General features: G+C 40.9%; 1 protein-coding gene across 2 annotated transcripts in view; it reads left to right on the top strand.

The window, feature by feature from the left end:
• The window catches only part of exoc6b (exocyst complex component 6B), a 78,561-nt gene extending 54,669 nt beyond the window's left edge, over positions 1–23,892 (top strand). For both annotated transcript variants that reach the window (XM_079455531.1, XM_079455532.1), the window contains exons 19-22: positions 459–600; positions 3,802–3,875; positions 19,215–19,327; positions 22,363–23,892. In XM_079455531.1, coding sequence (XP_079311657.1) covers positions 459–600; positions 3,802–3,875; positions 19,215–19,327; positions 22,363–22,489 — 456 coding nt within the window. In that variant the 3' untranslated portion in view covers positions 22,490–23,892. The remainder of the gene's footprint in view (positions 1–458; positions 601–3,801; positions 3,876–19,214; positions 19,328–22,362) is intronic.
• Positions 23,893–26,915: the final 3,023 nt, after the last annotated feature.

Genomic DNA, 26,915 nt, shown 5'->3' with positions numbered 1-26,915 from the left:
GTTTAGTGTCATATTAATAGCTTTGGATATCCCCTGAAGTATTAGATTGATTGTCAGGAAAGCGCTGGACAGCAGACAAGGGCATATTTGAGATTTGGTCTTGTAGCTTCAGTTGTGTGCGTATCTGCATGTGTGTCGGTGATCGTGTGTTAGTGTGTTGAAACAGTATTGTGGTTCTCCCACGTTAGTGCTGCTGAACCCAAGTGTGTATGTTTGTGAGATTGCATGTAAGCATGGATTAGTATGATTGTAAATACAACGTCATGTGATGATTTGTGAGTGTTTCTTTTTTGTAATACATAGAAGCTAATCAAGAGAACGAAAGAGTATTTATATATGTGAGATAACAATGTGTTGGGAGAAATAAACATGCCTCTTCAAATAAATGTCCCTAGTTTCAACATCTCTTGAAGTTTGTTCTAAGTGAACTGTACGTGTTTTTTCTTATCTCTCTGTAGGGCAAAGTGGCTCAGACTGCATGCATGTCTGCCTGTAAACATCTGTCCACCTCCCTGCTACAGCTGCTATTGGAGTCTGATGTCAGGCAGGTGTCTATGGGAGCCCTGCAACAGTTTAATGTGGATGTCAAAGAGTGCGAGAGTAAGTTTGACCTTTTCACAAAATTGGATATATGTAGAATAATCATATCTGGTGATCTAAATGCTACACCAGTGTATATGCTGGTACTCATTTTTATGATGTCTCAATGCTGTATCCATGTAATCCCCTTTATGTTATACACAAAACTGCACATCACTGTCTCAAGCACATTAGATGCTTGACCAAAACAAATGTTTTAGCATGTTTGTTAAAATCGATCAACATTTCTAAACAAGGTTTGCCATTATCTATAATATTGAAGGGACTCCTTGTTCATACTAAAAGTTCACTTAATTATTTTAGTTTAAGAATGTTTGGAAATCTATTTTGATATTTACACTGGCACACTAAAGCATAAGATATAAATAAACATTAAAACATTTTTGCCAAAGCATCTAATGGGCTTTTGCACAGTACTGTATTTATTGAACGTACTGAAACATTGATAACATCTTACCGTAAATACTAAAAAGGTGAGAGCGCTTAAAAAAAAAGTGAATGCATTTTTTGGCTTATGCTTTGTCGCTCGGCCCGTTTGTGTGTGACCACATCTAAAACTGCCTTTGAGCTTCTAACCCCAGCTGGTTCATGGATTTCCCATGATCCTTAGCCAGCGAACGCTATCACACAGAAGTCACAGCCAGACGTAACGTCCACGTTAGTTTCACCGTACGCTGCCTTTTTGGTGTGGTTGTTCTTTGGTAAGCCGTGTCATATCAATGATCGGTTTTGTTTGAAGAGACCACATTGATGTGGATGTCGCCCCTTTTATTTTTATCCCCAAACCACAAAACTGTGCTTTCATCAAAATGCCACTCTCAAGGTTTTCAACAACCGCTTCTATTTGCCCCAGTCTTGGTGCATGAGGTCACCTTGTTTACAGTTTCTCAAGTTTCAAGGTTGGGACTAAGGAAATAACACAAAACTAAAATAACTTCTTAAAGATGTAACCCCTTGAATGCACAGATGATGTGTCTGTGGTTGGATCCATCAACAGAGTGGACGTGTCTGGGTTGTGGGATGTAGAGAGGGGGAAAGAAGAGTGAGATGAGTGGTTTGAAATAGAAAGATTCAGAAGAGGACTGATGATGATAATAGATGTCTTTGTACAACTATAGATGTATAGATACGATAGACTGTAAGCTTATTTGTATTTTTACATTAATGCTCTGGCGCGACATTTAAAGCATGATATAGACTAGATATAGACACTGTACCTTTATGAAGACAGCTGACTTCTCCAAGGACAGATGTCATTCCCAAGCGGTTCAGCGAGATTCGGTCACACTCCCGGCCATAATATATGATATCTTGTCCTCCTTCTGCACGCATCAATCACAATGTGTCCTGTTTTCGTCCGCAACATTCACGATCGTTCTGACGCTGCAAAAGCTTTCAGGTAAAGCCTTCCTTTTCAGTGCGCTAGTTTCTACACGCAGATCTTTTAATATTTTAGGCTATTTTGGTACTTGTTCTCCGTTTAATAAAACATGACAGAAACTGAATAAATATAAATATTTCTCAAATTGTGTCACCTAGGTGCTGCATTTGTAAGTCCGCTATGATAAAGCGTTTGCTGCATTAGGCTAATAAGTATATTGACATTGTTCTAAAGTCATAGGCCATCACAATCAATCTCGACTCATTTTTCTGTTGTTTCATCTATTACTGCACATGACACTTTCACTCGACTTGTTGTAATTGCAAGGGAAGTTTTAATGTCAGGCTGCTGTAGAGATCCACCTGCTACTCTTCTACTGCATAGCCCCGTTACCACCGACCTCGCACTTTAAAATAGTTTTATTTTAGGTGTTGTCCCTCTTGTGCAATAGATGAACAACACTTTATTTGTATTCTGTATTTGTATGTCTTACTGCCCACATACATCAAATGTTGATGCAAATCATTTCCTTGCTCTTATTTTATTTATTGATGGTGTTATCGACTAGTCGACTGACTTTATCACATAACCTCAAAAAATTTCAGGTCATTCAACCCCTACTGTACATTTGGACTTGCGATGTACAGTCCTCGCATTAAAAGTGCAAATTAATTTGTGTTCTCAAGTAAAAGCTTTTAGTTGTCATCCCACTGCAGTTTTATTCAAGTAATTTAAACTAAGATTTGACCTCTTCCTTGCTACTGTGCCTCCTTGACTAGTACAGCATCAGGAGTGAATGATGGAACAGTCAAAAGGAGAGTGCCATGAGTTACCTCCTGTGCACTTTGAGCATAAAGGTCTTGACAGCTTGTCCCTTTTATCCCTTAAGAGGTTTCTTAGCATAGTTACTAATAGGGCTTTATGCTAGTATGTGGCAGTTAGGTGAAAGGCTAGAGGTGTTTTCTTTTCTTGCGTCTTGATGAAATGCACTCTGACACGTCATGTGACCAGCGCTGCCTTTGGCAAGGGTCTCATTCCTGCGAAAAGACAAATGGGGAAGTTCAAAAAATCGACAGTCTCGAGGCAGAGACGTGCCAACAAAAGCGCAAGCTAGATGGCTAAGCAGTTGCTGGCTCAGCATTTGCGGGGGTCAGAAATAAAGATGGCAGGCGTGTAATTTGCGTGAGAGGCAAGAAAGGCATGCAGCATCACGAGGTGAAAAGGATTTCTACCGGCCCCGGCTTGTTTTGTCCCCGCGTGTCAAATGTTCCGTTTTTAAGAATGGCGAAGCTGCTTGTTTACGGGTTCTCTTCCAAAGGCACAGAAAGGTCCAATGGCCTCAGAAACCACTCTACAACTCCAGCACTCCTCACACACCCCCAGCCCATTGGCTTTTCACAAGCGTCGCCGGCCTTTTGGTCTGTACCACACCACTGCTATGGGACAGCGGCGGCCTCATGGGAATGGGTGTCGAGTTTTAGGTTACGGGGTGATGGAAGCCCCCTCGTCCCATCCTCTGGCTTGTCACATCGACGTTGAGGAGAATTAATGAGAGTTAGATGATGATTTTTCGGATGGGCCGCACAAAGCCGGTGGCAGACCCAGAGACATGACTCTATGGCAGGGGCTGCCCCGAACCACCCAACTAACCCTCCCCTCCCTGCCAGCACCCACAAAACCTTCAAAGCCCCCCCGTTTCACCTCCCCCGCCCCCACTGAACCTCCCCCTGTCCTCCCCTTGTCCCGGCTGTCATCCGTCTGCCAATCTCCCACTCCATGGCAAATTCCCTGCTCTCTTTATCCCTCTCTCTTTCCCACAGGGTTTGCCAGGGCCGGCCCGGTGCCTGGCTTCCAGGGGGACACTCTGCTGCTCGCCTTCATCGACTTGAGACAAGTAGGTCTTTGTTTTTTCCACTCCTTTTTCTTTTCTTTCATTCTTCTTTCCTCCTTTCTTCAGTTTTCTCCTGTTTACCCCTCAACATCCCCCCCACTTTTTCTTATTCTCCTCTCTACCGCCATACCCAACCCCCTAAACTTTTATGCTAGCCTTGGTTTTGTTTGAACGTTTCTTTCCTAAAGTTACCCTCTGTGTGAGCCACAGTGTTTGTATTCGTATTGGTGGTCTCAAGGCCCAGCCAGTGATTCACCTATGGGTATTTTTCGGTTTACTGTGGCATTTGGTCTGAAGGTGGCCACAAGACCTCTTCGTGTTAGGTTTAAGGTAAGGCTTTTCAGCTCGTTTTTTACGGGTCACCTTATCCCATTTGCACCTCTACACACTTCAGCATTGAATGAACGTTGCCGAGCTGGAACCATGGATAAAAACACTGCCTGTGTCATTGCAATTTGAACACATTGATCCGAACATCAAGGTGATGTTGCAGCCAGAGAAGCAACAGATCAAGGCACATATTATTCTCAGATTTAGAGGATGTGTTGTTAAGCTTTCTTCCCATAATCACAACCTGTAACTTCTATCTCTAACACAGTTTACTTGACAATTCAACAACGGTTATTATCAGATTTATGACCTTGCAGTTTGTGCTACTGATCCAGACACACAAAGCAGGAATGCAAATGTTATACCAATCACTACAAAGTCTCTTTTTCTTTTGTTTTCTGATATTTTAAGTTACACTCCATAAAAATAGCATAGAGACTAAATTAAATTCAACATCCAGTCATGTTTCAGTTGTAGAAAACGTCTTCATTCCTACAGTTTGTTCAGGATGATTGAAAGCAAGCGGGTAGAAATAATTTATTGTTTGTGTGTGTTCTTAAATTCAGATATCTAGAGAGGATGGGAAACAATTATAGTGGGGGTATAAGGGTTCATATTTGGGACCCCCTCCCTCGTTGCCAAAGTGGCCAACCTGGGCTGATGTCAGGAACTGAGAGGGGATGACGGATGAGCTGGATGCTCGGGGAGTATTGGATGAATGAGCTGACAGACAGTGACGGATAGCTCTTTCTTCCACTAAAACAATCCCGTTTTGTCCCGCCTGCCATCATGATGCAGTGCCACTTGTTTTCCATTTAGTTTTTTTTTTAAACCTGACTTCAACCATGAAGGCGCTTGTGTGGTTTTGCTTTGTTTTTTTTAAGAGAGGAGAAAAGAGGATGCTAAATAAAAGAATAAACAAAATAGCTATTTGGCTTTTTTTAATGTCATGTTTTGCTTTTGAGCTGTCATGATGCGTGGCTCTTTGCAAATATATCTTTTATTATTCTTACTGTCATTGTTATTGTAATTTCAAAAGCATCAGATGGAAGTTGGTCGAGGTGCACGTTTACTCCCTTTTCTCTCATGAGGTGGCTTTTTCAAGGAGTTGTTCTGGTGATCAGAGACGTCAGAACCGTTCTGTTGACCCAGGCATCCCCCTGCGTGCCTGGGCCTGAATACGCCCGATAAATCAACCTGAAGGGCCCGTTTGTGTCCCAGTCTCCCGGGTCCTGGGATGGGGCTGCGGGTCAATCCTTCTGGAGATAGACAACGGAAAGGTCCGGAAGCCCTGGGAGGGGTTTTGCTGAGAGGCTGGAACCTGGATTCACTCTCCTATCTGAAAAGAAAATAATATAAAAAGAACAGAAGAGCATCCAGACTTTGCTTCAAAGCGCCTTAGATGGTGAGGAACAAGAGGACGAATGAAGAAGGACTGATGTGACGAAAGGACATAATAAATGCTCAGACATTCTCGTCCTCTCTAGTTACGTTCACACAGCAGCAGAATATGGCTGTCAGTCCTGTTTAGAGCACTAAACGCAGTTATATATCGTTTGGTTAGGAGGCAAAGTGACAACCTTATTCTGTTACCAAAATGACTACCTGAAATATTCAGGTGTCACAACCAAAAACTGAAAACAAATTTGGTTGTTTGGGTTGTATCAATGGCATCACAATTAGCAACTAGTTGTCAAGGCATTGAATGTATAACATAATCTAAGTACACAAAGAACAACTGTGAACATTAAATACAAAAACTTTGTTATGCTTACAAAATGGATTAATTCACACAAATCATTTTTGATGTGTTTTAAAGACTGAATGTATCAATGTTATGATCAATTATTTTATTCACATGACTATAGAATATACCATACCCATAATTGGGTCATATGAATTAACCTTTAAGCTCATGTATTTCTCAAAATATCTCATGATGCATTACATACTGTATGAGTCATATGGGTCAATAAATGATGGCAGAAATGTCATTTTTTTGTGAAATATTCCTTAAAGAGAACAAAATTCTCTCATCCCTTATTCACCCACATTTTGTTCAAAACCTCAATGACTTCCTTTACTCTTAAAACTTAAGGTGCTTCACGATGCCATTGAAGAACCCTTTTGCCTAAATGGTTCCATAAAGAACCTTTACCATCCAAAGATCCTTTCTTTGGAGGTTGTGCTGAAAAAAGTTCAGATTATAGAAAGGTAAGAAAGAGGTGGTTCTTTAAAGAACCTTTGACTGAATGGTTCTTTGTGGAACCAAAAGTGTTTTTTATATGGCATCAATGTAAAGAACCTTTTAAGCACTTCTATTTTTAAGAATGTTCTCTGGAACACAAAAGTACATCAGAAATGCCTCACTGGTTTTGTTCCTGTACAGTAGGTGGCTAATGTTGCCATTTCCTGAATAAACTCAAAACAAGATTCTTCAAAGGTTCTATGAAAGAACCTTTAACATCAGAAAAACCTTTTTGTTTCACAAAAGGATCTTTGTGTCGAAAAAAGGTTCTTAAGATTATAAAAAAGTAAGAAAGAGATGGTTCTTTAAAGAACCTTTGACTGATTGGTTCTTTGCGGAACCATAAATGGTTCTTCTACGGCATCGATGTGAACAACCTTTTAAGCACATTTATTTTTAAGTGTATGTAGCATTAGGTGAAAAATGTATGAAAAAAGTCAATTCTGATCCTTTTGCTAGGATATAGAGTGGGTTTTATATATATAAAAATGAGAAGTCGCTGTTGTAAATAGTAGCCTCAAAACTATATTTAGAAACCGTTATATTGGTGAATTATATCAGGGAAGTTTTGTGGCAAGGGAACCCTTGGCTGGCCTTGGTGTGGGAGGCCTTTTGGCCTCTGCGGTGAGGTCGGCCCCCCAGCAGTGCACAATCTCTGGCCCGCTGCTTACCTCAACTCTTGCCCTGAATTCTCAGCCTTCCCAAATTCCTCTCAGATTTAGGGGGAGACGTGAATGGAGCCAGCCAGCAGGCAAATGCGGAGGCCCTTGTGGGCTCACAGGACTGTTTTATGGGATATAGAGATGGACGTAATGCATGCATCATTTAAGGGAATTCAACAGCTAGTGAGTGGTGAGTTTGGCCAATTATTTCTGTCAGCTTTGACTAATTTGATCATTAACTGCATATGGTCTTTGGAGTACCACACACTTCAGCAGGGTCTGGAAGGCTTCTGTTAGAAGGAAGAATTTGGCACCCTTGTGCAGGTGCATTACAGCCACAAGGCATTTCAGAGGTTACCATGTGATTGCTTACCCTAATCTATTTACCAATGATGCAGACAGGATAACGGTCTGAGAGACTGTATTCACATTCCCTGCAGTTGTGTCTTTTCTCCCCAGTCCTCATGGCCTGTTCTGGGGCACAGCTTAGAATAGCAGAGGGGTCGGGAGAACGTTTCCCTACTCCTGTGAATTTTGGAACCATGAGGCTGCTATGCATTCCTGTGGCCTGTCCGCAGGCATTATCCCAGAATTCCTGGAACGTTGTTAAAAGGATTCAATGTAATATGCTTTTCTCCTTCTATAACTCTTACCATTCCTCTTTTTCGATCCTTGGCAGTAAACCCTTACACCAGTGCCACCATTTGAAGCTTTGTCTGCCCCTCCGATCCTACTGGGCACCTTCTTGATAGAATTGTCTAGACATTAATAAGCCTCACTGTCGTCAATGTCAGTTTTTTTCTTATGGTTTTACTCAAGTTTAAACCTCCATTCTTTGTCTTATTCATCACGGTTCTCCTAGTCGATATGTCTCTGTGTTCTGACTTTTGACTCAGCAGTCATGCTGGTGTAATCTTGAGTTAATTTCTAAAAGAAGTGAAAGATTAATTGAAATCTGCATAATGTCGTGGCACAATCCAGTGATTTAGCACTATGGTTACTTTGGAGAGGTTTATAGGCCTTTGTTTTTGTGTGTGTGTTTGGTAATTGCTAAACAAACTCTGAGTTAGCTAGTAACCCATAGTGAAACATTTTTGTTCCGGCAACATGGTGCAAGGCGGGGACATGTTGGCGGGCCAGAAGTTGAAAGCCCCCCTCTGAAAGGAGTTCACTGTGGTTTGGGGAAATTTGCTGCTTGCTCTCAATTCTCAGTCAGCAGCCTACTCTAGAGAGTCAGGGAATCTGGAGAATGTTCTTTCAGTCAGAAAGACTTCTCGTAATGAAACAAGCAATTTTTGTTTTTCTTTTCCAGCTTTTTGCTGAACTATTGCTTTTATTAAGGTAGCCTTGTGTGCCTGAGAGAACCCTATACATAAAGCTACCTTATGAGTTGTGGCAGGGCATAGAGAAAAAGGAAAATATTGTCTGCGAGTTTGCAAGGTGATAAGCTAGCAAACTTAAACAAAAAGTCTTGTTTCAGTTTTCAATTGAACTAGCGTGTTTGTAAGTGTTATCCTATGTCCAAAATCTTTAGGGTTTTCCCTTTATATCTTAAGTCACCTTTTTCCTGGTTGTAATTCTGATTTATTTTAACATTGTTTCTGGTATAGAAGGAAGCTCTGAGCTTCAGTTAAATGATGGGGCTCTCCCAAACACTTACAGTATCAATGTAATGTTGTTTCAGACGGTTACTGCTGCACATGAGCCAACACGCGTGTTGGGAAAAGTGACGTTGATATATACATGACACAATTTTCCTATTATGTTTTAGTAAGCTTCTGGTTGAGTAAAAGTGAAAGGCCGCACCCAGACAGTTACAGCTGTTCGGGAAGACAAAATGAAAGCGAAAAACATTGTACATTAGATTTATGATGACTCAGTGTGATCATAAATTAAGAAGTGGAAATTCTGGCTGATGAGTGACTAAGGTGCATGTAAAGGTTATTTGTTAATTTGAATCTAAAATGTAATCGAGGATGTGGGATTTCCAACAGTCTCCAGACTTTCTGTTTGGTATTCTCCGGTCAAGCTTGGTTTCTTTGAGACGAATCTGAAGTGCCTGTTTCTGGGTGACCGTAGCCGTCAACTGTTTTTACTGTACATACATCACTGCAAGCCCATTTTTTTTGTGGATCATTGAATTTTTAATCAAAGCCATGTATTGGTCTTTAGTGCAGGCTCAGACATGTTGATGCTTATGCGGAAGATGCAAGTTACCTCCAACTCCAGCATGTTACATTTTCTGATTGAAACAAAAGTTATCAATAAAGCAATAAGTTCTTTGAATTTGTAAAAGTTTTCCTAAACTTTTAGATTTGCATTTGTCTATTTTATGACACTTAACATGCTATGTGATTGAAGCAATTTTTGAGCTCACCCGTAGGTTTTTAAAGAGCCGTATTGAAGCTTAAAGTGGGCGGGCCGGCCGTCGCCATCTTAGCAGTGCGTCACTCCCAAATAATTGAACTTGTGCAAAGAGGCAGGACGTGGTGGAGCTTATGCGCCTGGTTTGCTCAAACCACCTTTCACTCAAGTTGCCACGCACCTAATTTGCTGAATTTTAAGGCTTAACATGAGTTAAAAGGGCGAGTTATTATAAATATACCTTCCTCCCAGTTGTCATGATGGGTAAAACTAGCTATATAGACCAAAATCATTTTTTGTACTAGGCTGTAAACATGTTTTTTTCAGCTGTAAAGTTGGGCATTTTAACACGGCGCTCAATGAGATTCTGCCCTCTTTTGAAGCCAGTCTCCAGCAGCCAGTCGATGAATTGCAGTTTAAGTCACTTCCGTGTTGGCTTCACGAGAGAGATCGAAAGGTTGCCGCTTGGTGGGGAGTTGACAAGACCACCTCCGTCCCACATTCTCTCTTAGTGATGTACGATGAACTGCACCCTGTGTGTGTGTTTGTAGCTTCTTAGTCAACCGTCGTCTCCCTGAACCGCAACCTGCAGGGTTCAGTAACAGGGGTCAGACAGAGAAGGTGTGCCAGAAAGAAGAGATTAAGGATGAAACCATATGGCCTGTGGTCTTCCTCTCACCCCTTTCAAATCTAGCCTCCCACAGATCTGCTCTCTGTGTGGTTCCTTTGGGAAACCAAGAAGGTTTGAAAGAATGGAGACTGCCACAGAACTTTGATTGTACAAGAAAACAAGCTCTCCGAGATTTCTTATGGAAGAACTGAAAAAGAGTGGGATGGAGTGGAAATGTAGGAAGGAGAAACATCAGGAAATGACACGGGCGCTGTTCTCATCAGACCGTTTCTCCATAGTTTTCCTTAACAAGCCACTGACAGGTGTCACTGTTTAATCGTCCCCCATTTGCTTCCTCTCTCAATGCCCAGAGACTGTGTCACGCTTAAATCCATCCCCCTGCTCCTTCTCAATGGCCTGCTGGTGTGTGTCAGTGAAAGGGCTGTTTGAGGCACTGTCACAGGTCTCCAGGGGTCAGATGGATGAGCTGCCCTGCTTGTATGGAGTCAGTGAGGGAGCAGATATTCCCTGAGCAGGGGGTTGACATCTCTCTTTGCAATACGGCCCCATTCAGTCAGGCTTGTGAGGATGACACTGACGTAGGTTGTGTGTGTGTGTGTTCGAGTGAGAGGGAAACTGTCAAATGAATACTGCTTCTCTAGCTCACCCATTTCCATCTTTCTCTATGTTCTCTACCTCTTTCTCTGTTGCACACCCATGTCCCCCATTTTGTGGATGATGTAAAAGGAATTAGTAGGGTTTTCTTTATGTGACCTGCTAGCCTGAAGGTACAGTAGCTGGTTCTTTAGGAACCTATAAAGACAGTAAAGAAACTTTACAGGGTTACTTCATCCAAGAAACAAAATTTGCCCATGTTTTACTCACCCTCAAGGCATCCTGACTGAATATGACTTTCTTCTTGAAGAATAATGCAGTCGGAGTTATAATACCACGTATAATTTTTCTTCCAAGCTGTAGAATGGGAGTGAATGGGGGCAATTTTTTGAAGCTCCAAAAAGTGCATCCATCTATCTAAGAACTGCTCAACACAGCCCTGTTGTCTTATCAAAGGTTTTCTGAAGGCAATCGATGCATTTGATTATGAGAAATATACATATTGACAATGCTATTAACGATAATATCTACCTTCTTTTATTCTAGGCTGCATGTGACCCTGACGGCTTGTTTTCCGACATTGCTTTTCACAAGCACGGTCACAATTGTTGTCACAGTTGAAGACCAATATAGGATTTGTACTGATGGTTACTATGCTCATATCATACACCAAACTGACAGTTTATGTGCAATCATTATTATAAGCTATTACCTATAATGGCTTTAAATTACCTTTTTAATGAAAAACATAATTTAATAAAAAAACTTTTATTGTAAAATCTTTATAAACTCATATTTGAATTTTCTTAAAGTCCACATCCGACCCATTCTATTAATTGTACAGTGTAAATGGCAGTAATAATGACAGTAATAACATTAATATTAATGTTTTAAATGTAGTTCAGTATGCTTTAAATGTAACTTAAATTACTTAAATGCAGTGCTCTCCTGTTTTCTTTCTTTATTTGCCTGGAGGCTCTCTTTTTGTCACGTACCTGTACCACTCCGCAACAATGATGTTCATCATAATCATAATAAAGTGCACAAATAGTCTCGTTCATGTATTCCTGCCGCCAGCTTCACACAGCTGACAACTGTGTAAGTGATGAGGAAATAGAGGGAGGGGGAAAGTGGGAGGACGCATGAATGTGATGTTCTGGACCGTGAACTCGTCCCGGCCCTGGCGCACACTGGCTGACCTTCCTCTATTTAACAGCCAGAACCGAACCAGGTGTAATCACTTTCTCCAGCCTTCCGCTTGTCTTTCCGTCCAAAGGAGAGAGCGAGCGAGAGGGGGGTGGGCCAGTCAAGTGGCCTCCGGCCGACCCTGCTCGCATTCCCTCGGAGCCAGCGGACGATAAGCCAGGCGTGATATCTGTCTCTCTCTTTCTCCTCCTTGAGTCTCTCACAGCCTCAGTCAGTGCTGGCAGGCCGAGGGGGGGTTTGTATGGTAAAACCGTAAGTCTGTGTGTGTTGTGCATGTTATACATGCTGGAAAGATGAAGAGAGAGAGTGCTGACCCTCCAATAACCTTGGCTTTGGTCCAGTCGGGGAGTCAGGCAGGATCTAGAGTCTGAGCCCCTCTCTCCATACCATTTCCATTCAGATACAGAATGTGGAGTACAGAAAGAACCCTACAATTTTTTCCTATCATTTTCTTTTTCTCTACTCACTGTTATTTTCGATTTAAAGACTTAAAGCCTGACAGGTTGTGCTACCGGTCTTGCCTCTTTAAGAACCTCAATCTCAACCCTCATCACCTTCTTACCGGAAAGCACAATGTGTTGTCGGTGATTTACAAATGCCAATTCCATCGCCATTAAGGAACGCAAATAGGATTTGGTGTATTCCACTGGGATGACAAGCATTAACCTGATCCTTAGTTTCATTTCGTTTTATTTTCTCTTTCCCTCTTTCCCTTTCTTTGGAGCTGTTGATCTGTTTGTCTTCATGCTGTGGTGATCATGAGTAAGCAGTTTTAAGTCTGTAGCCTCTATGCGACCCCGAACATGAGGGCTATTAGAGTTCACGTCCATAGAGACAGCACCATCACCAAAAAAAGCCTTTTATCAGATTATGCCTTTATTCATGCCTTGTGAAATGGGTAGGAGTTCTGTAATGCCGGTTTATTGTCTGTCACACGCACACATTCACATTCCATCTTCATTTTCCTACAGCAGTTGGAAGAGGAGTTTTGATTTGTTAGTTTCGGCCAGCTCAGTTTCCTGTAAGCCTTATGAACATCTACATCTTTTCTCATAAATGTGAACAATGATTATACTGTTGGCACAAATATGAATTCTGGGAGGGGCATTGACAAAAGATATTGTGTGCCACGCTGTTTTTTTTAATTACACAGCGGTTCATCTGTGCTGCGGCCTATTTTATAGTTTCATTTTCACTGTAACGTGTAAAGGGACAACCCTGTGAATCTGTACAGTATCTTCATGATATTTAAAGGTTGACCTCATGTACATCATATAGTATATTACATTAAACCTCAACTGTATAAACTAACTTAGTCACACTTTTTCAATTTCATTGATCTCCATTGAGGTGCTCACTTTACTTCTACACCATCTATAGACATTGCACAGTTTTTTAGATACACCTATGACTGTCCCAGTGCTGCTTGAGCAACACATTTTACATTGTAGGAATACACAAGAAGGTTAAAAGGAGGTCTTCCCTTGGCCAGGGGCTTCATCAAACTAGTATATAAGCGCCCCATGGACATTTTACATTAAAAATATTATGTGGAGAAATATTACTATAGAGATCACTCACTCATTTTTCCACAATTTAGAGTAATAGGAAAATCATAAAAACCATGGAATAATACAGTTTTATCTGTGGGAAGGATTATATTAAGTGAACTCTACTTCTATTTTGGCACGTTCAAAAGTAGTCACCCTTTGACAAGGGTTTTCAAAATCGTTCTCCTGGCATTTTATACGCCAGCTTCTTGAAGTCTCAACCTGGAATGGTTTTAAACAGCATTGAAGGAATTTCCTTCAATGCTGGACTTTGGCTGCTTTTTATTCATTATTTTGTCCAAGTAATCCATTTCAAAAATATTTCTTGTAATACAAATTTAGTTTGCAAATTTAGTTTGCTAAAAATTAATATGTTGGCACAATTGTATTTTTGTCCACACAAGTAATTTCAAACACCACCTTCAGATTAAAGGATTTTTAAGAGCATGAGAAACTTTTGACCGGTAGTGTATGCTGTACTGTGATGTTTGGCATGTTTTAGAAGTGAGGATGAGCTTATTGCCAATGATCCACTACGGCAATAACTAAAGCTCATTTACCTTGAACAATTTACTGTGCTTTGCATTCATCAATATTAACTATGGTCCAGAAATGGTTGATTTATATTCTGGGTTGATTTGTTCTGCATTGTACTATTGTACCAAGGTTAGTTTGTGTTTGGTTGCCATATTGACCTTGCAATAACTCTCACTTCTGAATGGACAGGAAGGTAAGAGTGAGGCCATCTCTTCCCATGGGCTAACGTAAACTCTGTCAAACGTGCATGAATTACAGCTGTAACTATTAAACAAATCAAACAGGGGGACACAGAGGGGGATCCCAAATCCTCTGTTCTATATAAAACATAGTAATATCAATGAGCCAATATTGTTTATTACATAATTTCACATTTACATTTAGTCATTAAGCAGAATCTTTTATCCAAAGCGATTTACAAATTAAGTAAACAATTGAAGCAAGTGGAACAGACAAAAAGCATAAGCGCAGTATCATATAACCTACCACAGTATACAAAGAAAAGAAATAGAAGTAGAACTAATCGGTCAGGTGGTGAGGGAAGAGATGTTTTTTCAGCCGATTCTTAAAGATGGCTACAGAATCTGCTGATCTTGTAGCAGTGGGCAGATCATTTCACAAATGTGGAAAAGATCCAGAGAAGGCACATGAGAGGTTTTTTTTCCCTTTTTGGGATTGCACTACAAGACGTCGTTCCTTGGCAGAGTGTTGGGATCTGGCGGGTACATAAATCTAAATCAGCGAGTGAAGATATGGGGTGCAGAACCAGTGGTGGTCTTGTAAGCCAAGAGCAGAGCTTTGAATGATTTTGCCTCCTGCCATATTTTCTAATCCGATCATGACTTTGATAAACTACATTTTTCTAAGGTTCTCATTCACCCATGGGTCACGGTCGATGTTTCAGAAATTGGGCCAGTTTGCATCCTGTTGGGTTCACCCACTTTCCTCAGGTCTCTGTGACCGCTACACAACACCATAACCCTAGAGATAACTCTTCCTGGTATGAAGAGGACAGGAAGGTGAGATTGGGGCCAAGTCTTCCCCAGGCTGTGGCTCCTTAGACGTGGCGGCCTCAGGAAGACGGCTGTTTTCACTGGTTCCTGATGTTGCTTGCTAACAGAGCAGGACTGATAACAGAACAATGACCCGAGTGGGGTTCAGCTCGGAGGCAGAGTGTATCACTGGTACGTTCACTAGTACCAACATCATCTTGACCAGTCGCTGACCCAAGACTACTTTTTTGGACATGTTTGGAGTTCCCTCTGCAAATGTTCGCTTTGCAATTTAAGATTATCAGTGTCCTGTAGCGACTTGTGCTTTTTCTGCCACGCACCATTTAGAAATAGCTGAATTAAGTGTCAAGTTAAAGAGCTGGAATCTTTACTCATGATATTTGTGCAGCGTGTGCTTTGTTTAATTTAGACCCAGAGATGTTTGGATTAAATAGCCCGTTTTTAATCAAGTTATGGCTGTCAGAATACTTCAGGCTGGACTGCTGAGGTGAAAAATGCTCTGAATCCCTCTTGAGACTCACGTCTAGTCTTAATCGCATACGTCTCTGCTTCTCCTAATGTAATTATATAAGCCACTCAGTGGTGACACAGCCCCACCAGCAAAAGTGAGTGAAGCATCCTATCAGAGTGAGCCAGTGGTAAGTGGTCATTGTTCAATGTTAAACTCCGGTCTCCCTCTGCTCAGAGTTCAATGCAAGGTGAATGCATTACGGTCTCATATACATGTTCACATTCAAAATTTCTAGCCCCAAAAATGAAGTGCACTTTAAGTCCCCGGATGATGCACTCATTGAACTGGATATATGAAGTGTAGTACGCTGGACACTTTATTCAACGGTCCCATTTTTGCCTTTTGTAGGGGAGGAGAGGTGGGGCTGTCAGGTCCTGTGCTAGCAAAGTTTACCTGCTGAGATGAATGCGCTTGAGTCTGATGATGACTGAGTTCATGTTGGGCAAAACAGTTACCCGTTGCTTTAAAATTGTGTAGACATTGTGTCATTTTGCACACAACTTTACTGTACGACAACTTTTACTCTCCTCCCTTTCCTTCTCATTCTGTCACTCTCTCTCTTCTCCCCTCGCCATTGTTTTTCTCATCCTACTCATAATCGTAATTTTTTTCGTCCTTCTCATCTTTTTATCTTTTTTCCCCCTCCTGCTCTTTCACATGTTTCTGCAATGATGCTCTGTTTTTCCTCTCATTTTGATCGACAGTTGCTGTTATCTTCAGCACTGGCGTTCTAGGACTTTGTCATTGAAAGTGTTTACTTGACAGACAGAAAAAACACACATTCAAGATCGGTAAACCTCGCTGATTGACAGGAATATCCTTCCCCTGCGGCTGAGAGCATGTTTGTTTATGTAGACTGGGATTTGTGTTTGACCGTCTCATGATTACTGCTTGCTGGACACTTTAGCGTAGATGCTGCCTTAGTAAAGATAACCTCAGCGGATAACCTTTGTCCTCTGTGGTGCTACTGCTGTTTGGACTGAAATATGGCTGGAGAAACGGGGAGCCACTTTTCCTTTTTCTGAGCTCAGATAGTGCTTATCATTTTCCTCCCATTGGACTTGGGTTTATGTTGAGTGATGTTTCAGCGCTCCTCCTTCCCCCTTTTCCCTCTGCACTTGTGTCTGTGTTCTTGACTCCAGTCATCTAATACACAGACCTCTCTGTTATCTGCAAAGGTTGATGTTAAGATATGGATGCCCTTTTCACTCTTAACACTAATGTCAACAGATTTCTCACAGACCCCTAGAAATGCCTTTGTTGCATACTATAAACTATACAGACTAGAGCAAGGCACATGGCAACTGTTGATCAGTCAAAACCATTCAAAACTACTTGTCACGTGTCATTCTCACTACACCACTAAAGCTGCTGGTAAACTGCCGTCGTTTTTATACTCGAAATGTTTTTTGGGAGAACCCGCCCACATTTTCTGTGCTCCCGACGCCCATGAATTAAAAATGTTGCTACTGCCCGTCAAGCTGTCAAAGGTCATTTGCAGATCCAAACAAAGATGATCCACAGTCCACTATTATCATCTTGAATCCATTCTTCTGTGAGCACTTGGTGTTCTGGATCCTGCTGCTGAATGTGGATTGGATTTGTTCATCGTTCAGATTTACGACCGTAAACTTCTGCCCTATTTGCTTCGCTTCAGATCGCAACATGCATCTTGACTCATCCCATGTTCAGTAGAGTTTTCAAAGATGTATTTATTAAGATATAACCTGATGCCCATGTGTGTTACAGCATAGTGTTTTTCTACAAACACTTTGGTGTCTTTTTCTCTCTTCTGTTCATCCCTTCATCTTTCCCTGCTTTCAGCTCTTTCAAAAAAAGGTGGTTAGTGTTATTTCTTGCCTTTTTCTAGACTGATCTCTCTTCTCTGTGCTGGTTATTATCAATGTTATCATTATTCAGGCTAGAGCTCAGCTGCGTTTGGCATGCGTGTGCCTCTGGGGCTGACGGCACAGTTCCAGAGAACACGCTAAACAAAGACGAGAGCCAGAGGGCAGCCAGAGGTGACAGAAAGGAGAACTAACGAGAAAAGAATGAGAGAGGAAGGTATGGCTGAAGTGACTGTGATCGCAGAAAGAAAACAGAGGGGAATACAGAACGCAACACCAAAAGAATTGAGTTGGTGGGTTCGAAAATCGGTTTGTCAGTTTTCCGTCATTTGCAGTGATCTCATTAAGTCGCAATGAATAATTGTTGGTTATTGACTGATTGTTCGTGAGCCGTGGGGAGGTGGCTACTTGGTAATAGTTACTTAACAAACTCCCATCTGAGCATTTTGAGATTTATTTCAGTAGGTGAAGCGACAAATCAAACCTGGTTTTTCCAAGACAACAAGTCTACAGGGGAGAAGAAAACGCAGCAGTCAATTCCCAGCACCCCTAGGCTACAGTATTATCGAGAATAGCTGTTCCTGCAGCGTTCCAAACAAACAAGTACAGAGTACAGAATAACTGCTAGGAGCCCTTAACGCCGGGTGACACCGAGGCTATGAGGGAAACGAGAGCAACACATCAATGTGCAACGTAATGTTTTCTTTTTTGCCTCCTTTTCTCTCCATCATTCTTTCTTTTAGAAGAATGAGAGGAAGTGATAATCCAGCGGCCGCCCACCCCCATGTCCCAGCTCCTCTCTAGCGTGGCCCTCTGTTTGTTCAGAGAGGACCCGATAACACTGTCGGGGGGTCACGGCGAGGTGAAAGAGAGAGACTGAGTGGAAGTTCATTGGGAGGTGAAGGCGGGGCGGGGAGGCACAGCGGAAAGGTGAAACCCGGGTCATGGACGAGTTTGACACACTAGCTCGCGCTACGTGGTATGCAAGCACGTGTGTATGGGTAGGGGGGTTACAAATGACAGCAGAACGGCCTGGCCCCACTTCTCTAAGCCTCTGTGACTGCCTTCCTCTTATGCCAGAGCGGCATGAACCATGCCATAGGGAAGAGGATTGGAGAAAACAAGATATGCATGTAAATCCCCAAAATGGCTTATCTCACACAGGTGCTTATCTGCCACCGCACAGGTTTTTTGTGTATGGTGTCGTGAGCAAGTGGCTTGCAAGCACACAGCTGTCAATCATAAATGTCCTGGATGCATCTTCCTCATACACACACATGTGATTGTGTCTTTCTGGTTTAAAGAATTGACATTGTTGCTGTATTTGGGTGTGAGATTCGACATATTTTCTTTCTAAGGATGATGGAATGTTTGTGTTTGTTTGCACTCCACTGCAAACCGCCGAAGCTGTATGTGTGTGCGTTTGTGCGAGCAGGCTTGTTTGGGAGGGAGGAATGTGCGCTGTTGTTGGGAAAGCCAATGCTGAGGGGTGCATTTCTGGCAGGGCTCCAGCAAGGTCAGTAACCGGCCGGGTCAATCACGGGTCATTACCGGCTCATTAACGGGTCAGGTCCGGGTCAGAAGCGGGGCTGAAACAGCCTCGCATTCAGGGTGAAAGAGTGTAAATGGCTGTTCCCTCTTTAACCTCCCTCCATTCTCCTTTAATCCCCTGCTTTGTCGTGTTACTTTCCCCTGTGTCTCCTCTATAATCTCATTTGAGAGGCCCCGCTCACTTATGTAACATTGAGAAAAGCGAACTGGCCCATCTAACAAGGGCCAACAAAGTGTTTAATGAACTTTAACGATCTCTCTTTGTCTGTCTTTTCTTTCTCACCATCACCGTCTATAGTTACTGGAACTCTTCACTCAGTGGGACTGGTCCACGTATCTGGCTGATTACGGAAGGCCCACCTGCAAGTACCTGAGAGTGAATCCGCACACGGCACTGGCCCTCCTGGAGAAGTAAGTCTCACCTGCACACTTTCTTGCTCTCTTCCTCTCGTCATCACATCATACTCAATCATTCTGAATCTTTCTCTCCTCGCTCTCTCAACTGTCACTCACGAGCAGGATTTGTAGATCGTAAGTACTTTGCATTTTGTGACCGTGTGATGAGAGTGCTTTTTACGTTGGTGGAAATGTTCAAATCATGATTCGCCCCAAAACAAGAAATTATAATTTGCATGAAGAAAATAAAGCCAATGCTTAGGATCGTTTGAAATGTTGTTCTTGTTTTGCATTGTGGCATTATTGTCTTTTGTCTTTATGTCCAAATTATCCATACTGTAATAGAGGATGTCAAATAACATGAGATATGCATTACATAATAACTTAATAAATGGATGGTATGAATGTTGTTTTCTCGCAATTGACATTAGAGAATTGAGAAGGAGAGATTATCACGATGCAAAACGAAGGGATAGTTCACAGTAAAATTCTAATTCTTTCAGCATTCACACATTTATATTCACCCTCATGTCATTACAAACCTGTGTGACTTCCTTTCTTCTGGATGACACAAAATAATTTTTTTTGAAGAATGTTAGTGAACAAACCCAATTGATCCCCATTGACTTCCGTTATATGTACACAAAACCACTTTTGTGTTCCACTGAAGAAATAACCACATACAGATTTTGAATGACATGAGTGTAAATAAATGATTACGGAATAATTATTTTTGGTTTGTTGTTTTAGTTGCTTTTATGTCCTATAAATAAGTTAAAGTATTCTGCATTTTTATGATTTTGACGTAAAAATGTACATTTTTGATAGTTTTCTACAGATTTACCCACCCGCAGGAGCGACTCTGTGCATGATTTTGCTCATATTGTTTTTTATTCTACATTGTATGGAAGAGTATTTATATCCGTTTTGCATGTTGTTTATTTAACCACTGTATGTGTGTGTGTTTGCATTCACTAAACTAGTGACCTCCTGATCACTTAAGCTTTCCTCTGTCGTTCTCTATTTCTGTCCGTTCCCTCTTTCTCTCCTCTGGCTGCCCTCTTGTATCTGTGATATACAACCGTGGATTGACATTACACAATCCCACACACACACTTGCACTCACACATACCCGCCTGATCCCATTTGTGCTACACTTACCTCAGCTTCACCCTCTTGCCCCTCTGTCTCGGTGAAAGTGATCTGTATTATTTAGCCTGGCAAGGGTTCACACACTACTACACAGGAATACAACAGTGTGTGTGTGTGTGTGTGTGCATCTGGAGTCAGAGCACGGCAAACTCGTTGAAGAGAATAGCCTTTCTCCATGAAAGTTAATTGGAGAGACAAGGCTATTTAGTTACTATTTGGAGAGAGGTAATAAAGATTACATATAATGTAAGAATAGGAGTTGTGCACAGACATTTGTTATGTAAACATAAACCTTTATTCTGAATGCGATTAATCATTTGACAGCCTTTGTGTAAAAATATTTCGGGTTAGTTTTGGAACTATGGGTGGTCAAACAGACTATGGCGGGCCACCAGTTCAATAATTCATTTGCGTATGTGAACACATAAGTGTGGCATTTTGCATAACACTACCCTTCAAAATGTATGCAGTACATAAAATACATAATTTGGGAGGCAAGTTATTATTCCTTTAGTCATCTACACATATGTCCCACTGTCTGACTTCATCCTTTGTTTGTTGCTCCCCTGAAGTAGACAACAAAGTCAAGAAGCAAGCGTTCTGTACAAGACGCTGGTGATTGTTATCGTCATGGCAATGATATGCAGTTCTCAGTAACAAGCAGTGATCCATATCACTACTGCAACCGAGTTATGCATGAGTGGTGATGGCTGTCTAGCCCAAAAACATTTAGCGGGTAAGACTTACAGGATGAGTTGATGGGAACAGAACAGTGAGCGGAGAGCCTGTGCGGTTGGTTGTGAACATTGCTTCAGTAACAACAACTGTAGCAGATTGACTCGCTTTCTCAATATTTGAAGTTTGCGTTGTTGGTGTCCTAATATATACATTTTTCGCCTTTAATTTGTATTCTAAAGATGTTTCTTCTGCCAAAACCAGTGAAATATTACAGTTTTAAACTTTCTATCTGACCATCATTAAAAAGGTATAAATGTAAAATATAAATGTAATTTTTTTTATTGCTGACTGGCCAGAATGTCTCATTGAGATAAATTGTTTATAACAGTAATTATTTAGTTTTAGAACAGATTAGAAGTACTGTCTTTCATCATTTGTCCTCTTTTGAATGGTCAGACTATGCAGAACGTACTTATTTTTTATTTGCCTTATTTGAGGGTAGGTCATTAAAGTGATAATTCACCCAAAAATGAAAATTCTGTCATAATTTACTCAAACGCTCATCATTTCGAACCTGACTTGACTTTCTTCCGCAGAAGACAAAAGAAGATATTTTGTAGAATGTTGGTAGCCGAACAGCACTCACCCCCATTCACTTCTATTGTATGGACACAAAACCAATGCAAGTGAATGGGGGCCAGTTAACAACATTCTTCAAAATATCTTCTTTTGTGTTCTGCGGAAGAAAGTCAAACAGGTTTGAAACGACAAGAGGGTGAGTAAATGATGACACAATTTGTATTTTTGGGTGAACTATCACTTTAAGTATCGTGTCAGACTGCTGTCCTGAGACTCTGGCATGGTTTGGCTGGTTGCGAGTGACAGGAATGTGTGTGCATTGGCTCGGTGATCTCTTCGCTACTGAGAATGAGTGCTTGGCACACGTGTCGGGAAAGAGAGCGGGCTCATTTGTACCTCCATGCAGAACTGCTCCAAAATTCCTGCATGTGGAAAGGCTGTCTTAGTAGACTCGTGGTCTCTTCCTTGTGCATGTAGTCTAATGTTTCTTCGTTTTTAATGAAGCCACATTGCTTTTTCTGCCTCTGTTCAACCTCTAATCCTTCCATTTCCCCTCTCTCTTTAATAGTTTGATTTACTTTAAGCAGTATTTTATTAAAAGCATAAAGCATTTTCAAATGCCTTTTGGTCTTTTCCTGCAGGATGAAGGACACCAGTCGTAAGAACAACATGTTCGCACAGTTCCGTAAAAACGAGCGGGACAAGCAGAAGCTTATAGACACTGTCGTCAAACAGCTGAGAAATCTCATCGCCAGCAACCAGGCTTGAAAAGGCCAATGCACCTGCACACAATCCCACAGCCCGATGAGCTACCACCACCAGAACACGTGGACATGCATACAATAAAAATAACTTGTCCCTTAGGATGTAAGCATGAACCTCCCGAAGGTGCGGCCAAATCTGCCTACCTGTGCCTGTGTGGTTTGTGTCTGTTTCCAGCTTGAAGTCTTCCTCTATGACTACACATTAAATATATTTCTCTCTGTAGAACAGGCATTTGGTTGCCTTTAATAGGACTTTTATTTTGTCCCAAGTTTCCTCCGCAATAGAAACGTATAGTCTTTTTATTTAATTTGACAGCTACCGTTACTTATGTGGTATATATTCTATTCTATAAATTGGTGCAATAGTTATACAAGAGAGAAACATTAACAACAGTTGCTTTTATGGTCACTCATAGATCAAATGTAATAATATCTGTGAGAATATAAATCAGTAGTCTCACAAGCTTTGATCAACATCAGGCTTCTCAACACCAGGGAGTCTAGTTGGTGTTAGTTCTTGAAGTTATCGAATACTAGACCAATGCAGCCACTTTTATTAGCCGTAGTCTGTTACATCCAAGATGTATTGATTTCTGGATACATGTTACGCTTGCAGACTATCAGTTGAGTGGCAGCTTTGGAGGTATGGTTAGTTTACATGGATGTAGATGTTTTCTGACTAGATTTCTATTACTAAGAAGAGAGTCTGTGAACACCATTCAGTGCAAGAACTGACTGAAGCTGGCTCAGGTGGGTACTGGAATGTTACTGCTACCTGTCTTTTAAAATGATACTGATAAACAAAATAAAAACCCAAACGAGTCTGTTTGTGTTTACCATATAAATGATTTTACTATTTAAACAATGTCTTCCCATACCATTGATGTTTTTTTCTGCCTGGAATATGGGTGCAATATGTTAAACTTATTTCTTTTCAAATTAATCTGAGGGTTTTAGTTTTTTCTTCAATTTAGTTCTTTTGACACAAAATATGTGTGTGTCTTTAAAAAAAGTTGCAAAGTCATTAAAATATTAAGGGAACTTGTGTTTGTGGACAGAACATGCATAATGCATTTTCTATATTTTGTGAGAATTTTTGCCTGGTTTGTATTTTCTTTTTGTGCGTTCTGCTCTTCCTTTCCGTGCCTTGACTAATTTCATGCCAATTATTGATTATGGTGGCTTCCGCACAATACCTGCACTTGGGTATATGAATAATGGACTGTGTCGGTGTGTTAAGAGTGAAAGCACAAGAACATGCTGCATTAGCAGACTGCTGTGATTGAAGAGAACAATGTTGATGTTATGCTTTTTACGGAGAGATCATGTACATTGTAGAGATTATATCAAACCACTAATGAATATTACAATACTAATAAATAATGGCAACAGATGTTTAAATGTTTATGAATATATGTGATCCATTCTTAGGCATGCACAAAAATTGCACTCCATAAACAATTTGCTTTGTGGGATCGAGACACTGACTGGAACTAAACCTGCATATTCCACAGAAGCTCACTTCACTCATCATTAGCCAATGACTTAAACCGCCTTGAAATATTTGAAAATATGTCCATCATCTGATAATGGAGTTTACATTGACATTTGAAAAAATTGCAGAACAAGATCACAACACTCACAAAATGTTTATCCTCACATTTTACTAGTGGAGCAATGGAAGAATCTCTGTTTTGTTAAGCCATAACCACATTTACATTTAGCAGACGCTTTTAGCCAAAGAGACTTACACAGAGTTCGGGGAGCAATAAAGCGATACGTCATACAGGAGCAATAGTACATTAGGTGCTTATACAAAGCTACTAGTTTCAACAAGAGCTAGACCACTACCTGTTGAGAGAAGAGGGTTAGTGTACTTTTTTTTTCATTTGTCAAGTATTCGCCGAAGAGGTGTGTTTTTTGAAGGTTGTGAGAGATGTGGTTGACCAGACCGCATTAGGAAAGATGTTCCACCAGGAAGGAGTTGTGCCCTACACTGCAAATTACAAAAGTAAGTCGAGTCGAGCCCCGGTGGTGAATAATGGCTGACTGTAATATGACTTGAGATAAACTAGAACTATATTCTATAACCTTTTTACTTGACAGACCAAGAAAATAACTCTCATTCACTTCCACTCCATCAGATTCCATTTTCCGTCCTTTCATGGTGGCACAAAACCTGCTCTATCCAATTTCATGCGATCACTGTCCCATCATGCAGTGAGGTCTGCCCCCTGCCACCTCCATTTATCTCTGTGTGGAGAGCATCACTGAACTGTGACCATACCACAAACACATTTTCCGTTTCCACTCCTTCATCCTCTCAGAAGAGACACCGTGGCACTCCAGGGTCTGCAGATCCCCCACATGTTTTGAGCGAGCTGAGCAAAACAAATCTTTTGGGGCTCACTTGAGCGCGACAGGCTTTTTGTCAGGGTTCAAGAACCGAGTGATGCCAGCTTAGAACCGGATGATGAATCCTGCATCCTACTGTCCATCTCAGCCCCCGGCTCCCTCCCTATAGCCCCAGGAGTTAGGACTAAGTTCGGAAGTTCTATCAGTTATGGGATTGTTAAGCCAAACGCAAAACTGAAATAAATTGTAAGGTTTTAAGGGTTAGTGGGTCTCTGTATCAATGTAAACAGCATTAATCAAAAACACATTCACATTGCATCAATGTAAACGGCATTAATCAAAAACACATTCACATTGCAACTCTGATTCAAATGCTTGGTTGAATGATGTGGATATGTGTGTGTGATGAAAAAAGATGGAAGTATCAGATCTCATCTTGTAATCAGGATCGGGTATTTTTGGCCTTTTAACACACACTAAACATGCTGTTTTTCAGCATTTTCAACCCAGTGTGGTCAAATCATAATTTAACCCAACAATTTTTCCCTTTTTGAAACAGTGTTGGGTTGAAAATAATGTAAAAAATTCTGGTCTTCTACTTGAACTGTGATTGTCATCATGACTTCCAGTGGATCATTCTTTTAGCAAAACCGTGGGAATACATATTGTATGTAGATGTATGAGGTTGTCAGCTTACTAACAGTCAGTTCAGTCATAACTGGGAAGCCCAGTTTTGCATTTTGGAAAATAAATGTTTATAAAAGTTAAGTAATCCAAGCTGAATGAAGTGGTGGGATGCAGGTACGCCTATTTAAAAAAAGAATATGTGCTAATGAATTTCCCTTCAAAGTTTTTTCTTAGTTTAACAAGACTGCCATTGTTTCACTGACTCCTCTGTCTGTGCGAAAAATGCTGCCCCTTAGAGAAAGACATTGATGAATGTCTCTAGTAAAAGTGGCCATGTTTCCTTGTATGTGTCCACAGCAGAGGTCAGATGAGGTCACATGTCTCGGTGAGTGAGTCCTGTCTCAACATCCAGAGAAAAACAGAGAGAGACAAACGGGTGACTGGGACATCATAGCGTGCAGAAGAATAGTGTAGCCGACAGATCAGTCTCATACGGAAGAGAGTTAAATATAACCTGAATGTTTATGTGCTGATGGTGGAAGTTATGGTTAAAATGTGTGTGTGGGTTTGCAAATGTGAAAGATAAAAGGCTAAAGCGGGAAGAACAGCTGTTTGCATAGTGTCTGGGTTTATATCAGACTGGTTATGGAAATATGGTCATCTGTGAACTAATATCTGTCTCTTCAGTCTCTCTCTTTCATCCTGTAGTTTATCTAACAGCATAGTGATCCACAATCTTCCATTTGACTGATCAAAGCTGTGTGTGATGTTGACAATATACAGTATTTATCGGGGAGGCTGAAGCTCAGGCTAAATATTTTGTCATATTTCTGGCAGTTTTGTTTAATGCTTTTGTCATTTATTTACTTATTTTTTATGTTGTTATACACTCTTAAAAATAAAGGTGCTTGAAAGGTTCTTCAGCGATGCCGTAAAAGAACCATTTTTGGTCCCACAAAGAACCATTCAGTCCTTTAAAGAACCATCTCTTTCTTACTTTTTTATAATTTGAAGATCCTTTTTCTGCCACAAAGAGCCTTTTGTGAAACAGAAAGGCTATGTCTAATCTATGGCATTGAAGTGCCCTTTAAAACCCTTTTTTAAGAGTGTAGGATTTTTTTTTTTTAATTTTGTTTAGGTTTTGTTTATTATTATAATTTTAGAGCCTTAAACTTTTATTATTTTATTTCTGAAGCAACAATGAAATTTTTTGTTTATTTTTATTTTTTAGGCCAAATATTGGATTTGATTTGAATAAACAGAAATGTTTTCATAGATTCAACATAAGGAAACTTGATGTAACCTTGGTAAACTGGGTTCTTTTACCTGGGACAGATCAAAGTTGTGTGAGTGAGAGTGAGAGTGAGAATGCAGCAGAAGATGGAGTGATGGTGGCAAAGTGGAGAGACAGCTAACGCACGTTCTCCTCTCCTTCGATGAAGATGGAT

Source organism: Barbatula barbatula (genome assembly GCF_947034865.1).
Source record: "Barbatula barbatula genome assembly, chromosome: 1".
NCBI classification, from domain to species: Eukaryota; Metazoa; Chordata; class Actinopteri; order Cypriniformes; family Nemacheilidae; genus Barbatula; species Barbatula barbatula.
This window is presented reverse-complemented; position numbering and strand designations above follow the sequence as displayed.